The sequence below is a fragment of the Lates calcarifer genome, linkage group LG14, assembly GCF_001640805.2.
Source record: "Lates calcarifer isolate ASB-BC8 linkage group LG14, TLL_Latcal_v3, whole genome shotgun sequence".
Classification (NCBI taxonomy): domain Eukaryota; kingdom Metazoa; phylum Chordata; class Actinopteri; family Centropomidae; genus Lates; species Lates calcarifer.
In genome coordinates, this window is record NC_066846.1 from 742,145 (window position 1) to 757,794 (window position 15,650).

Genomic DNA, 15,650 nt, shown 5'->3' on the forward strand with positions numbered 1-15,650 from the left:
ATTCAGCAACAAACCTGCACTTATGTAGAGTTACAATTAACTGTGTGTTTTAGCTAATATTTTTCTTCTTTGCTCTTCTTTCTTTTTTACCTCACTGTCCTATTTTACACTGCTACCTAACTACTAACTGTGTGTTTGATAGTACTTTGCTGTGGTTTAATAGAGCACAGAACTAGACCTTTAGGGACTTTATAGTAGCTTGAAAAACTTAATGAGGCAGGATACACATGTGGTCAGAGACAGCAAGATCTCTAGAGAGATTATTTGATTCAAACCAAGTGTAACTACTAGATCTAGTGTGTGTCCAGTTGTGGGTTGAATCCTGCTCATATTGGATAAAACTGTAGGACTCAGTAACGTTTAAAAACTCAGCTGGAGCCTGATTTGAAGTGTTATTGACATGAAAATCAGAATCGTCAGCTATCACAACTTTACCATATGAGAACCACAAGAGTCAAGTATTCTGAAAATTTATTAAAAAACAAAGGTTGGGGGGAAGGCAGATAACAATCCATTCAATCCATTTCTTGTCGGCTTGTGTTTCTTCTAGCCTAAAACTTCCTGCACCTCAAATCATGTTTGGAGATAGGGAAGACAGAATGGCTAGGATATTTAACAGTCAGTCTAGGAGTGATCTTAACAGGCTTCAAGAATTAATTTGTGGAATTTCTTGCCTTCTTAATGTGTTTGAGATCATCAGTTGTGTTGTGCACAGTTGGTACACAGTTCTATACAGTGATTAGCCCTATTCAGCTATTGTTCTAATTTATATTATGGCAGGAACCACTCAACTAAGTGAAATAACAGTCCATCATTACAGACATGAAGGTCAGTCTGTGTGGAAAACTTCAAGAATGTTGAATACACCCTCAAATGCTGCGATGAAACTCACTCTCATGAGGACCGCTCCAGGGAAGGAAGACCAAGAGTTACCTCTGCTGCAGAGGATAAAGTCATTAGAGTTAGCAGCCTCAGAAACCACAAATTAACAGCACCTCAGATTAGAGTCCACATAAATGCTTCACAGAGTAGCAGACACATCTCAACACCATCACAGTCAAATCGCTGCAAAAAAGCCACTACTGAACACTACTAAAAAAACATAACAATTTTAAGTTGTAGAATAGGGCAGCTGCGGGAAGACCACTGCTTCAATCTGTGGTGGAGGAAGCAATCAGATCCTTTACACAAGTCAAGGTATCACACAATAACACAAACACACTACCAGATCAAGGCAGCCAGCTCTCATCTTCTGCTCATTAAAATATCAGCTTTTTGCTTTGGAGTCTGGTCACGAAATACAACCAATGTTGGTTCAACAAGGGATATATCTCTGTAAGAAGCATATCCATAATGTTGTCAGACACTTATAATAACAATCTGAGCCTGTTAGCTACAAAAATAAGTATTTCAGTATGTGGGCACATTTGAGCTGAAGCTGCAGAGAAGACGATGGCCCCTCTCTCTCTCTCTGCTGAAAGGTCTGCCTCATCTGTAATGTATTCCTTCTGTCCACTTTACACTCAGGTATGTCTGATTCATCCTCGTCGGCTTGTGTTTCTTCTAGCCTAAATCTTCCTGTTAACAGATAAAGTTATGTTGATAATGACACACAGCACACATTCCTTTTGCACATGGCAGAGGAATACTCCTTTCCCACATTGTATACACTGTGAACCAGTTGTGACTCTGGAGGTAGTGTGGGTCAATTATCAATCAGAAGGTCTGTGGTTCGATCCCTGGTGCCTCTTGTCTATGTGTTATCTCCAGGAAATGCATTTTCGTGCAGAGAAGCCAATGATTAAATGGCTTCCTTTTTTACATGTCTATTGCCGTGGCAGCGTCTAGCAGCAGCTTACAGCAATCACACACACATTTTTGTCAGATAATGCAAAAAGTTACTTTGAAGAATCTAAAATATAAAACATTTTCTGGTTTGTTTAACACTTTTTTGTCTATTACATAATTCTATATGTGTTCCTTCATAGTTTTGATGCCTTCAGTATTAATTACACTGCAGAAAGTAATAAAAAGAGTGAAAGTGAGAAGGTGTGTCCAAACTTTTGACTGGTACTGTACATGAGTCGCTACTAGCATAACACACCCAAATCTCAGACCCAGCTCTTGGTGGTCAGGTGCATTCTGGGTAATATAGGAGCCCAGTTTTGACAAGAAAAGAGAGAGTGTGGAATAAAAATATATATATGTGGTTCTGCTACACTGATTTTGATCTTTAAAAAAAAATCCATCATGAAGTCAACTGTTGGGTTTTTTTTATAATCATCTATGTTATTTTATTGAAGAAAAGAAGCTAAAACTCTCAAATATTAAATGTTGTCTAAATACTACCAGCTTTACATGAAATCTCAGAAATGTGAATTATTTTTTTTATTTAAAATACCTGAATGAAAACAAGGGAAAAACCTATCTGCGAATCAACAGTTTGGGCGGTACGATAAAAGGGTTGAGGGGAGGGCAGAGTCCCATCGCGTCTGTGTTCCCTGGTCGTGTACATGTGTTATTGCTCCCTGATGATTGGCTCTGAGCTTCATCTGACTGCAGTTTCCCATCAGCGTCCATGACATCACTGCTGTTAACAGTAGAAGTAGTGTTCTGCTGACTGTCTGTTTTGTTGTTGTCGCAACTGCTTGGTGCCTCTGTCTGAGCACAGACTCCATCATTTGGATCTTTAAACATTTCTCTTGCCATCTTGGAGTTAGCAGGGGACGACAGACATTGGTACACCTGAAACATAGAGAGAAGCATTTTCAAGTTAATGTTGAACCTGTGGCGCAAAACAATTAATAAACAAAGCATTGTACCAAGCTCGTTAGCATACCAGGTCTACACTGGTACTGCCTCTGGGAAATGCCAATGATACCAGCTGTGGTTCATGCTCACTGGTCTGAGCATGGACTATACACCCGTCAGCCACAACATTAAACCACTGACAGGTGAAGTGAATAACACTGGGTTAGGGTTAGGGTCATTCATCTGGATATTACTTTGTCATGTACTACCCACCTAAACATTGTTGGAGCCCAAGCACAACCCCTGCCACCCCCAATGTCAGGGGCCTAGCCCAGCAGGACAATGCTCCCACCATACCACAAAAACTGCTCAGAAATGCCTGGAGGAACACAACAAAGAGCCCAAGGTGTTGACCCGGCCTCCAAACTCCCCAGACAACAATGATTGATTAAGAGTCACTTAAAGTTGACAAACCAGGGAACTCAGGTACACTCCACCACTAGCTTTAGTAACATTGTCATCCATGTCTGCACCAATAACATTAGAATGAAGCAGTCTGAGATCACAAAAGCTAGCCTAGCCAGGGCATTTTAGTTTGCCAAAAATATGTGTCAGCATCCACTAATTGTCTCTGGTCCCTGACCCGTGTACGGTAATGATGAGGCGCAGCAGGCTAACTTCTCTGAATCACTGGCAGCAGTTACTGTAGTGAGCAGGGACTTAGCTTTGTGAATAACTAGCCTTCTTTCTGGGGTCGCCCTGACTTGCAGAAAGCAGACAGCCTTCATCCTACTGGAGCAGATGCTGCTATTTTATCTGGAAATATAGACAGGTGTTTACTAGGGATCAACCAGTCATCGGCCTGGCCGATTATCGGATCCCATATTTAGCATTTTTCTGATAATTGACATCAGTATTTTTTTTTTTCAGATAGCCCACAAAATAAATACATTTAAATATGTGCTGCTTTGGCTCTTGAGCAATGTCTCACCCACAGCACTATCCGATTGGTTACACATCACATGTAATGGCCTATCAACACAGAGCAAAGCATTTGCAGACTGGAGCAGCTGCGGTGAACGAGCGGAGCAGCGTTTCCACAGTAATACAGCAGATATCATTGAAGTTGCAAAAACTTCTATTTGATCTACTTATTTTATGACAGACTTCCCTAGTTTTTCAGTTACACTGGAAATGCCTGAGTAATGCACTGTGTTGAAGTGATATACAGTTATGAAATCCTACTGCACTGTGGAGTGTCTATCCTGCACAGGTGCTAACAAGGAGTGTAACGATACATCGATCTACACTGATTCAGTGATCAACAATCCAATAGCATTGATCCAAAATGAAAACACTGATCAAAAATCGTACATGTTGTTACATCCGTCGCCAAACAAACACGAAGACATTGGCTGGTTTCGTCACAACTTTCATTAAGCGCAATATACAGGCTGCTGTGGGCTACCCACAATGACAAAAATACCAAAACCTCATATTGATCGCTGGCTCCTGAATCAAATCAAAATCGTATTATAGCAGACTTTGTGATATTGGCAACATTGAATCATTATCCACTGAATCAATATAATATAATGTTGTGATAAAACTTATGATTTACACCCATAGTTTTAACTAGCCATAAAACTGGTAGTTTCCACTTTAGCTGAGCGTGTTCCCGCGATGAGCATGCAGGTCTATATGATGGGCAGTTTGGAGAACATACTGCAGGTCCAGCCAGGAAAATTCTCAGACTATAGATGATCAGACTGATATCCAGATTTACAGCACTGAGACTGTCTCCCTCCTCTGCTGTATTAATCAGAAGTTTCCTTAATATGTCAATAACCGTGTCCAAATCACCTTTTCTACCACTGGTGACCTACTGCCACAACATTGTTGTTGTCAGGTCTGACAGTCGTCCTGTCCTTTTCTGTCCCTTTAATAATTTCTATGATCTATGCTCCTGCTGCTGGATTTATTTATTAATTTCTTTTGGTTTGGTTGTTTTTTGTTTGTTTATTTTTATTTTTTGGCTGATAAAGGGATAGTGTTTAAACTCTCAAAGAACACACTGATACAAAGACAAAGGTGATTTGGTTCGTAACGCTCTAACCATACACTGCACATCCATGTGATTACCTGCCAAATATGTGAAATCCATTTTTTCATAGTTGTTAAATTTTAGACTCAGACGGGCACTGTTACTGTACTGTCTTTAGCAGCCACATGATTCTGCTCTGCTCTTTTTTATTGGCTCATGCAGCATCATCTGCAGATTTACTGTGTGAAATCTGGTGTAACTGCAAAGATAGGAGGCACTGTAACACAATTTTACAAAACTGTAACAATATCTCATCAAAGCATTTACATCATTTACATTTCAAAATATTTGCTATATGCATCCATGTGACTGAGTCTGTGTGTCTGATGTAAATCAACAAAAGATTTGACCTTAAATCTAGGACTCTTCATTTGTGGTCAGATGCTGCCCTCTGGTGGAGTGCTCCTGTCTGCACAGGTCACTCTCTTGGGCACTCTCTTGTAGCTCACTGTCTGTACTTGGCATTAGATCAGGCCAAAGGGAAGACTGCAGGTTAAAGCTGCAGGCACAGAGCTCCAAATTTTAATGCTGAATTAAAACGTCTATGTTATTTTGTAGCATAATATATATTGACATATCACCTAGGAGACCAAAATGTTTTAAGAGATGCTAAGGGATTTCCCCATTTATATCTTAATGGTCACTTGTCAAATGTGACCTATTGCCTTTAAATACAAAAGACTGTTAGTTTGATTCCAGGTCTGGGATTTGTACAGTATTCATAGGCTGCTCCCCTGACAGCTGCAAGTTTTAAAGATGTTTGACATACAGAGGTGTACTGACACACTTACACATGTCACACAACAACAGTTACTTATAATTAGGGCAGCATGATTCATTGTTTTATTAATCAATTTATCAAGTGTGTTATACACGATGAACAGTAGACAGGCAAAGGGGGGACAGAAATCAATGTAAATAAATCTAATGTGTGAGAAGTAAAAAAACAAAGAAAAAGCTTCTTAGGAACTTTGAAAACATTTGAAACATTAAATAATAATAAATAATGACTCATTACCTGAGTGAACCCTGAATTTATGCTTTGCTTCTCAATACTTTCCAACAACTGTTCTTCATGTGCTTCCAGCTCTACTGTTAAACTGCTATTGAGAAATGGAGTACAGTCTAGAACCAGAAATCAGAATATGACAACCTGCATATACAGAGTTGGCAGGGTTTGGTACCTTTGGTTTTAATTAAGGTGCTGGTTTTGCATGTTATTTATGCTGTTTTCATTTACAACATATACTGTATGAGTGGTGGAATTGCTTCTATTTAATGAAAACACACAAGTTACTCTTATGAAAAAGTAAAACAATCCCTGATCTCCTAAGTCTTAAGGTAAACCAACTAACCAGCTAACTTTATGATCTGTTTATCAATTTTTTTGTTCAGTAAGTTCAGTTCAGCAGCTCAGCTCAATATCTTCACATTACCTGGCTCATAGATGCAATAGAGCTAATGACCCAACTGTTTTCTCTGTACTGTGTTTATTGCGGCCAGTGGCCAACTGACTAGTGTGCAGTATGCTGTACCTGTATCAGATGTTTGTGCAGTTTGTTGCAGTCCAGCAGGGACAGCTCCTCTGGGAGGGACATCAGCAGGTTCAACAAGATAGCACTCTCTGAAGGAGCAAGGACAATATTAGAAAACAGATGTCTGAATGTCTGGGAAAGTTACAGCTGCTTCTAAGACTACAGAAATAACTGTCCAAACATAGACAAGAGCAAATTATTAGGGATGCACAATGTTTTCATGACCAATGTATTACTGGACAATAATTGGTCCAAATGATAAATTACTCCTCCAAATTTCAGACCAGTCATTAGTCCAGCTGTGTTTACATTTTTCATCTATATATAATTCCCAATAAGGAAGCATGATCTGATGTTAATTAATCTGCATATTAAGAAAATAGTTTATGGTGGTGAATGCTCTGTAAACATTGGTGTTGTATTAGAAAAAATAATTTGCCAGTCTAATAATTCACCCTTTGTTCCCCGTGTCATATTTTTTCGTTTCATAATAATCTATTTATATGATTAGTTAAACAGAGGAACAAGTTACTTATCTAACACTAAGATTCCTGAGTGAATAATATTTGCCATGCTGTTAACATAATGTGAAGCAGTGAATCTCCAACTCACCCATGGGGGTGAGACAACACTCCTCACTCGGCTTGTGGATGACACTCAGGTAGCGGTAGATCCTCTCAAAGTCCACTACGCTCTTGACACCAAGGGTCCTGGGACTGTCTTCTGTGGCATATTTGCTGGTGCGACCAAACCTGACATGAGCTGCTGCAGCAGAGGTGGAGAGTGGGGGTACAGGCTGGGTGGAGGAGCAGTTGGATGTGGGTAAACTGGAAGAGGCGACAGAGGATGGAGCAGTGCTGGGGAGTGGGGAGAGACTGCTAGCGGAGGAAGGGAGAGGTGTGTGAAGACCAGATGACGTGGTGGAGGTGGAGCGTTGTTCTGGTACCTGCTGGGTAGTCTGGATTACAGAGCTACCAACACTCAGAGTCTTTGCTGTACAGCTACAACTGGGTGTGGCCTGTGAGGCAGGCGGTGGGGTTGGAGGGGGCACTATGAGAATCTCTGCTGTACCTGGCCGGTGGGAGGTGGTGGCAGTGTGACAGGAGCAGGTGGCAGCTGCAGATGAAGTCCCACCCTTTTTAGCTGCGGCTGAAGACTGTGGCTGGGGTGGATGGATTCTGCTGTTTGGGACTCTAACCACTTTGGATAGTGCTGGGAGACTTTTAGTTTTGCCTCTGGTTGGTGCTGGAGTCTTGAGAACCAGGAGAGGACGGGCTGTGCTGGTGCCAGGGTTCTCACCTGAAGAAGCAAAAATCTTACACTGTCAGAGATGTAATGCAAGAAGAAAGGTGCAGCCCCACAGCCAGAGACAAACTTTTTTTTGACTTTATTATAAAACATATTTATAGAAAACAGCTGGAAAACTTATGTTGCTTGCAATAATATAAAAAAGATAAAAAATCAACTGACACCTGTGAGTAAGTAACACTACTTGTTAATCAGGTGTGTAATAGGTGGCACACGATGCACCATGGGCAGGCACTGCACCCAGTGTAGCCACAGGGTCAGAGCTTATTTGAAGTGACTACTATATATAAAACTTCTTGTAGATGCAAAACATCACACAAACTCCTACAAAGAGATGTACCACAAAGACAAGCAGACAAGACACACAGACTGACGGCTTCCTCCTGTGTAAGGGCCTTTTACATGTCTGTGATCATGGGCCCACATGGTCATGAAATAACAGGTGGTTGTGGGGACTGTGAGACAGATTTGCCCCCCATACACAATAAAAAGCTGGTAAGAGAACCTTGAGTTCGGAATATTATTCCAACTACAGTTCCAGTGTTTCTAGTGAGTGCTGTTCTCTGGACATGAACCACTAAAGCAGTTAACTTCCAGTCTTTCAATCACAGGACAAAAAATGTTTTTATCATTTAGTAATGTTTAAGCTTTTCACCCAGAGGCCAAGTACTGTTTTTTTTTTTTTGGTTTGTTTTGTTTTTATTCTACAACCAGATTGGCTAGTTGGTAGATTTGTTGGTTTAACTGTCTCTAAAAATCCATGTAAGCATAGATGCAAACACCAGACACACAACAGACAAATATTCGTCCTTTGTCTTCATTGGCCCTTTGGAGGAGGGAACAAGACTCAGACCCAAGATGTTAAAATGGAAAACTTTAAGTCAGTGTTGGGATGGGACTAGTGGGGAAAAGGTTGAGGGGCTGAGTAAGCTTGTAAACATGTTCTCAATGGAAACAGAAACAGAGGAAGCAGCAGAGTCATATGGACTAAGGATGGATAACCTATAACCCGTTAGAGTGACGCAGGCCACATTTTTTTAAAGTCTGTCTTTAAACAATATTCTCCTTCCATATGAACACTGAAACAGTTTTCATTCCTCCTCTTCATACTGTTCATTAAACAACCCTTTCTAACATGCTTCCACTGTAAGTGATGGAAGACAAAATCCATCAATACTCCTTGTTCTGTGCAAAAATATATTCCAGGTTCTGAAGTGAGGTTAAGGCTGCAGCAGTCAATGAGTCAAATCAAGCTTTATCTTAAAAAACAAACAAAAAAAAAAACACTTCATCAGTCAAACTGTCTGTTTGAAGTGTTTGAAGATTACAGTGACCCACTCTATCTGTTGGTGTTGGTTTGAATAAACAAATCATTACAGTGATCATTATTACTGTATACTGAAACAAAGAGTAGAATGTGTTAAAACACAGTCTTTATAAACTGTGTAGGTGTAGCTGCGATCAGGCAGGAGGCTCCATTATATATGCTGGAGATGACTAAGACTCTGGATAACTGATATTTACTGTCCAACAAACCTCAGCAGAAACTGAGGGTCCATACCTTGGATTGGTAAACGAGGCATTGGCCTTAAAGGGATGGTGCGACCAACTGGCCTGTCTTTGCCTGTGGGTGGTCTGTGGATCTGGGGGGGGTCACAGTTCCTCAGGGTACAAGGCTCTGTGGATGACACAATCAGCATCTGAAAAACACACAGAGAGGAGGACAGTGAGAGAAGAGACGTGGTGCCAGAGCGGTTAAATACAAGTTTGTTTCACCAAGAGCTTGAGTCCTACAGCAGATGTTTTCTGACTGGAAGGAACAAAATATCTTTAAGATACAACATCAAGTCAAATTTACAGGCGGCAGAAAGTATGACTTTAACAAAAAATGTCAGATTTTAACCAACTTTTATCACTGCACATCCATAATGTAGAAGACGAAAAATCAGAAACAAATAAGAATCTAACCAACCAGTCTTGTTGATATCTGTATCTGTACCTGAGAGAAAGCACTACAAATGGGTTCTTCATGGATTCCAGCCACAGCAGAGGCCATGTGTGTCCACACCTCGATGGGCTTTCTCACCTTCTCCTCCTCCCACCTCTTTTTTTTCAGCTTCAAGCTCGCACAAGAGATCACTTTGTTCTTCAGAGTTTCTACCACAGAGTGGATCTAAAGGAGGGGACAGTCCACACAGCTTTACACACTGCACATACACCAATGTACACAAAGAGCTCCTCAAAACAGAGGAGCTGCAGTGTCACATTTTTGGATTTAATGCTTGTTTTTACATTACAGAACTGTAAACTGAATACATCTAGGATTTGGATCATAAGTCTGTCAGACAGGATGTGAGGATGACACCTTTGCAAACTTATTACACGATTATTTTTCACATTCTGCAAAGAGATGTTACAACTGCTGTACAGTTTTATATATTCAGTCAGTGTTAAAACTACCACCAAACACAGTGAGGACTAGATCTGGATTTCCAAATGACAGATGAAATTATGTTTAATTCCTAATAATATTTGTTTTTGGAATAGAACACACATTTTTGCATAATGTCAATAAATTCTTATGAAACTGACAAAGAGAAAACTTCTTATTAGTGATTTAACAAGTCATCAAATACTTATTTCAGAGTAATTTAATAGAAGCACAGTCCGAATACCTTACTGCTGCAATTTAGAGTAAATGTCATAATAATTTCTGAAAAAAAAAAAAAAAAAAAAAATCTTCTGTAAGTAGTTCAAGTCCCTTACATTTCCTAAAACAGTGCCACCCAGACTACATGTACAGAGAATATGACTAGGTTTTAGTGTGGGATTAACCCAGTAGCAAAGCCCCTTTTTTTCTCCTCCTTTTTTTTGTATGATTATTTTGTTTTTTTTTTTTTTGGGGGGGGGGGGGGTATCCTTTACTGATAGGATAGTGGGAGAGACGGGAAACAGGGTAGGGGAGTGACATACAGCAAAGGTCCGACCAGATCTGGAGTTGAACCGGGGATCAGTAGCTCTGAGCACTGAGGCCCATGCAGTACGCAGAGGTATTTTAGCACTGGATGGGGCTGCAGATACCTTCAGCCTAATCTGTTCTGCCTCGTACTGTGTCAGTTTGTTGGCTCATGGCTGATTCTGTAGCTGTAATGAGATCCACTATGGGCAGTTGTTGTGGAGATATGGCAAAATTGAGTCCTTTGGCTAGAAAGGTAGACAAACTGGAGGGGGTCCAATCGTTATTTGACCATGGGCCGAAGCTGATCCAGGATGAGTCTTTCCAGGGTCTTCATGATGTGTGTCGTCAGTGCCACAGGTCTGTTGTCCTTGGAATCACTGGGACGTGGCATCTTTAGCACAGGAACGAGGCATGACGTCTTCCACAGGATGGGGACCCTCTGAAGATTAAGGCTCAGGCTGAAGACATGGTGACACACTCCACATAGCTGGGGGGCACAGGGTTTGAGGACCCTGGGGATCACCTCATCCAGACCTGCAGATTTGCCTGCGTGGAGTCTCCTCAGCTGTCTTCTGACATGATCAGCAGTGATGTCCAGTGTGGAAGTGTTGAGCTGGAGGGTGCAGTCAGCATGGGAGCTCAGGGAGGAGGTGTGAGGGGGGTCATCACAGGATGATGAGGGGCTGTAAGAAGAGGAGGGAGGGAGAGAGAGTGGAGTAGGCACAAGAGTCTGTGGGGGGGTGAGCCGGGGTCACAGTATCAAATCTGTACAAAAAAAAAAAAAAAGATTGAGTTTGTTTGCCCAATCCACACTGCTTCCAACTCCTCTATTGCTGGTTGGTCTCAGCCACTCAGACCCCTCTCATGTTGTTTTGCTGGAGATTCCACTCCAGCTTCCTCCTGTAGTTTTCCTTGGCCTCCTTGATGACCCTTTTCAGTTCCGTCTGGATTGTTCGCACTTCCTCCCTGTTGCCAGCTCTGAAAGCCCTTTTCTTTCTGTTGAGTATGGCTTTGATGTTCTTTGTTACCCACAGATTGTTGTTTGGATAGCAAAGGACAGTCTCTGGTGGGACAATGGTGTCAACACAGAAGTTGATGTAGTCTGTGATACACTCTGTGAGCCCATCAATGTCCACTCCATGCAGCTCACAGAGTGTGATCCAGTCTGTCACCTCAGAGCAGCCCTCCAGTGTGTCATTGGGCTCTCCTGACCTTCTCCTCACTGTCCTAGTGGTTATAGGCTGCTTCTTCACCATGGGCACATAGCAGGGGTTGAGGTGAATCAGGTTGTGATCTGACCAGCCAAATGGGGGGAGGGGAGGTGAGCTGTAAGCATCCTTAACGTTTGCATACAGCAGGTTCTCTCCTCTCTGGTGGGACAGCTCACATTCTGGGTAAATGTGGGGAGTGTAGTGTCTATGGTGATGTGTTTGAAGTCACCCAAGATAGCAACGAATGCACTCGGGTATTGAGTCTGTAACCGGGCTATTGCGGAGTGAATGGTGTCACTTGCCGACGTCGGGTTGGCCGAGGGGGGGCATAAACTGCCACAATGATAACGTGAGAACTCCCTGGGCAGATAATATGGTCGCAGTCCAACAGCACACAATGTCTGGGCCACAAATACGCTCCTTGATGGTGATGTGAGAGGGACTGCACCATCGGTTGTCCACTAGAACGGCAAGCCCCCCTCCGTTAAGCTTACTGCTCTTGGTGCCGTCTCTGTCAGCCCATACAGTGTGAAAGCCCTCAATGTAAACACTGTCATCAGGAATATCCTGGTGCAGCCATGTCTCAGCGAAGGACATTAGGCTACATTCCTGATATTCCCTCTGACTCTCCAGGCAAGCGCTGTCAGCTCATCCATTTTATTAGCCAGGGACCTCACGTTCCCCATGATGAGAAATAGAAAGTAAAACTGTTTAAATAGAAAGTTAAGAAAGTGAAGCCGAAGCAACTGCAACAGGCTGCACGTGAGTTGACGGATGTGCAACTCGCAAACTAAACAACAATAGGACTTAATATAATATATATTAGTCAGCCCCCATAGTGTCTACTTAGAAAACTTTTGCCCCTTAAAAAATAGTTGATGAAACCTGTCATTCTATAAATGATCAGAAGTGTAAGCAAAGTGTGTCAAGGTTAATGTTTGTTTGCCCACCTTGAACAGGGAAAGTGTTTTACAGTGAAATGTAGTTCATACCATGCATACAATATGGAGGCGTTGAGGAGTTGATCTGAGACTATTTTCTCCAGAATTTTTGACACAAAGGGACGCTTGGAGATTGGCATGTAATTGCCACGGACAGAGGGATTAGGTTTTCTGAGAAGCAGCTGGACACTGTTGATGATAAAAACAGTTATGGTCTGGACTGTAATTCAGACTACAGTGCTAATTCCAAAATACAAGTTACATGAGCTACTTATTGAGAAAGTTATTTTGCTTCACATTAAATAAGAGGTAAACAGCCTGTTTGTTGTGTGTTGAAGGGACTTTCAATGGATTGTTCTAAAATGCCACAATTCCAGTTCATACTCTGTGTGCACATAGTCTGCATTGTGATCATTTATTAAGTACAATGGGGCTTGAACTACTTTTTACCTGAACATTTTCTATGTGAAAAAATGAAAACTCATGGACATTATGCAATAAACATGTCATATTCCAAAATCACAACTACAAATTAAATTAATTATGACTGCATCTTTTATTTTGAAATCGGGATGTAGTCCCTGCTGTGTCTTAGGGGTAGTTTTAACAACATACCATTTCACAAATACTGCCATCTTGGATTTTGATAAGCCAACACCTAGGTTGCAGGATGCATTGTAGGATAGTTTGATAGTCATTCTACACAGTGAGACTAAGGGAGAGGCAAGGTATAAGTAAATGGAAAGTAGATGGACAGGTCTGAAACTTGGACAGTTGAAGAATTAAAAAGTTGGACAGGAAAACAGTATCTCATTTCCATTACATCCACATCACAGACCAACAGTGAGACTTTTTGAATGTCATGTAGATACATCTATATGCAGAGAGCCTAAGCTCCAACAAATCCTTTCAAAACTAAAAATAAATGCTGTTGTCTGCAGTTTCTGTCAGTGTAAAAGAATTAACATAAGACTGAAAGTTATTATAGTATTGCACTGTACAGACAACTGTCTATTACTGTGGCTCAGTTTATTCATTAAATATATTATTGTAACTATATTCTACACTAATTTAATATATTCATATTTACCATAGAGTTAATTATTATACATTTGTATATTATATTTATATTTTATAATTATCAGAAAACAGATTGTGCTGGATATCTCTAAGATAATACACATAATACTATAAACCAAGGATGTATGGGTTATGATAGCGAGTCACCAGATGTGACATTTAAATGTCTTTCTAACCCTAACCCTACCCCTTTTTTCTAAACTTTGGTATGTAGCTGGGCACTTGTTGAATCTGTAATGGATGGCTTAGTTGTGATGTTGCCAATATAAGATCATATATTCAACATGATTTTGATGAGTCACAGCCCACGTACTATTCCAATTCAAAGTCTGCAAAGACTGTATCACGTTACTTCATTAAGTTTCAGTATCTTTCATATCTTCGAAACGGTCTATGGCAGAGTGTGTCCAGTTTGCAGTGAGTAAGTCATTTAAATGTTGTTGAATGTAATATCAGCCAGATGAATGTGAAAAAGTATCTGTAAGAAATGACTTCAAAAATGACATAAAAATAGATGACAAACCGAGAGGCAGATGGGACTCAGGTTTGTCAGTAATATTTCTCCATAAGAACAGAACCGTACCTCTGAGATGGACCGAGTGGGCACCTGTTTTCTCAGGAAAGCATAGTCGATGTCTCCGTGGCCTCCGACGGTCCTGTTCAGTTTTCTTAGGCTGTTCAGGAGCTTCTTCTGCTCCGCTCGCTGCCACTTGGAGGCCTTTTTACCCAAACGCTGCGGTCCCAGTTCAGGTCTTAGGCTGAGATCTGGTTTAGATCGAGTTCGAGGAGGTGGCTTCATCTTGTCTCACGGCGCTAATATAAACCGCGGTGAGCCAACAACACCCGAACAGATTCACGAGATTAACTCCGGCTAGTTCAGTTGGTGCAGCTCACCGAACATAAACTGCAACATTTACTGTTTCATTCTTTTACATACATTTATTGTATAAACTTTTCACTAGAGTTAAAATACGCACCTTCAAGACACAGACCATACTGTCAGAGCGGCCGACTGTGTCCAGCTCACGGTTGTGTTGTATACACGCATCAAAGTTTCTGACTTCCGGGTTACTTCCGGGTGCATGCATCCCCTGAATTTGCGCAATAGTGTTACCCATTCCCAGAGCCAGGGATTTTTTTTAAATTGCAAATAATAAACAATATAGTGCAAATCTTTCAACCATTAGAATGTTAACAGGTTCAATGAAACAAAATAAAATTAATCAATTTAAGGAAAAATTATTGATTTCAAATAGAAAAACAACAAATTTGGAGGATAATTTTATAAGCCTATTCTTATGGATAAATAATTTTGCAATAGTATTCCATTACAACAGAGGTCATTATTCTTGTTTGGCAGGATCATACCAATGGATGATTTAGCCATCTGTGTGTGTCAAGCCGGAATGTATGTGGAATGCCACAAGAGAAAAATATATGGTCTGATTTTCACAGAGCGTGTATGCATCATCAATATAAAAAAACACACACAACAAAAGATAAACACTGTTCACTATTTTGAAGTGTGTTTCTTTCGTTTTGTGGGTATAGTGAATATTAGATAGATTATTCTAAGTTTGATAAGTGAATTTGCATCAAATTTATGTAGCATATCATTTTTGTTTTGTTTTCCGGAGTAAATATTTTCAGTAAGACAATTTGAATTTTTCGTTCTCAGACAAGTGAGAACGAGAGAATCATTGCATCCGTTGAGAGAACCCGTAGATGGTCGGCACAACTGGAAGTTACTTTTGATTTTTT

General features: G+C 40.8%; 1 protein-coding gene across 1 annotated transcript; it reads right to left on the reverse strand.

Annotated features, from left to right (window-relative positions):
* Positions 1 to 454: 454 nt before the first annotated feature.
* snapc2 (small nuclear RNA activating complex, polypeptide 2) lies at positions 455 to 14,957 on the reverse strand. Its single transcript, XM_018693870.2, has 6 exons — positions 14,473 to 14,957; positions 9,698 to 9,871; positions 9,260 to 9,398; positions 7,003 to 7,689; positions 6,391 to 6,479; positions 455 to 2,745 (listed from the first exon to the last, which is right to left on the reverse strand). The coding sequence occupies exons 1-6, from the start codon at positions 14,686 to 14,688 to the stop codon at positions 2,425 to 2,427; spliced, it is 1,626 nt and encodes a 541-aa protein (XP_018549386.1). The 5' UTR covers positions 14,689 to 14,957; the 3' UTR covers positions 455 to 2,424.
* Positions 14,958 to 15,650: the final 693 nt, after the last annotated feature.

Bases quoted from the DNA above. Each gene is read 5' to 3' on its own strand.
- snapc2 (XM_018693870.2), bottom strand. From the start codon at position 14,688: ATGAAGCCACCTCCTCGAACTCGATCTAAACCAGATCTCAGCCTAAGA. The intron at 9,872-14,472 runs GTACGGTTCTGT...CCCCTCCTTTAG, and splicing joins CCACTCGGTCCATCTCAGAG to ATCCACTCTGTGGTAGAAAC. The intron at 2,746-6,390 runs GTACAGCATACT...TCTATGTTTCAG, and splicing joins TGCACAAACATCTGATACAG to GTGTACCAATGTCTGTCGTC.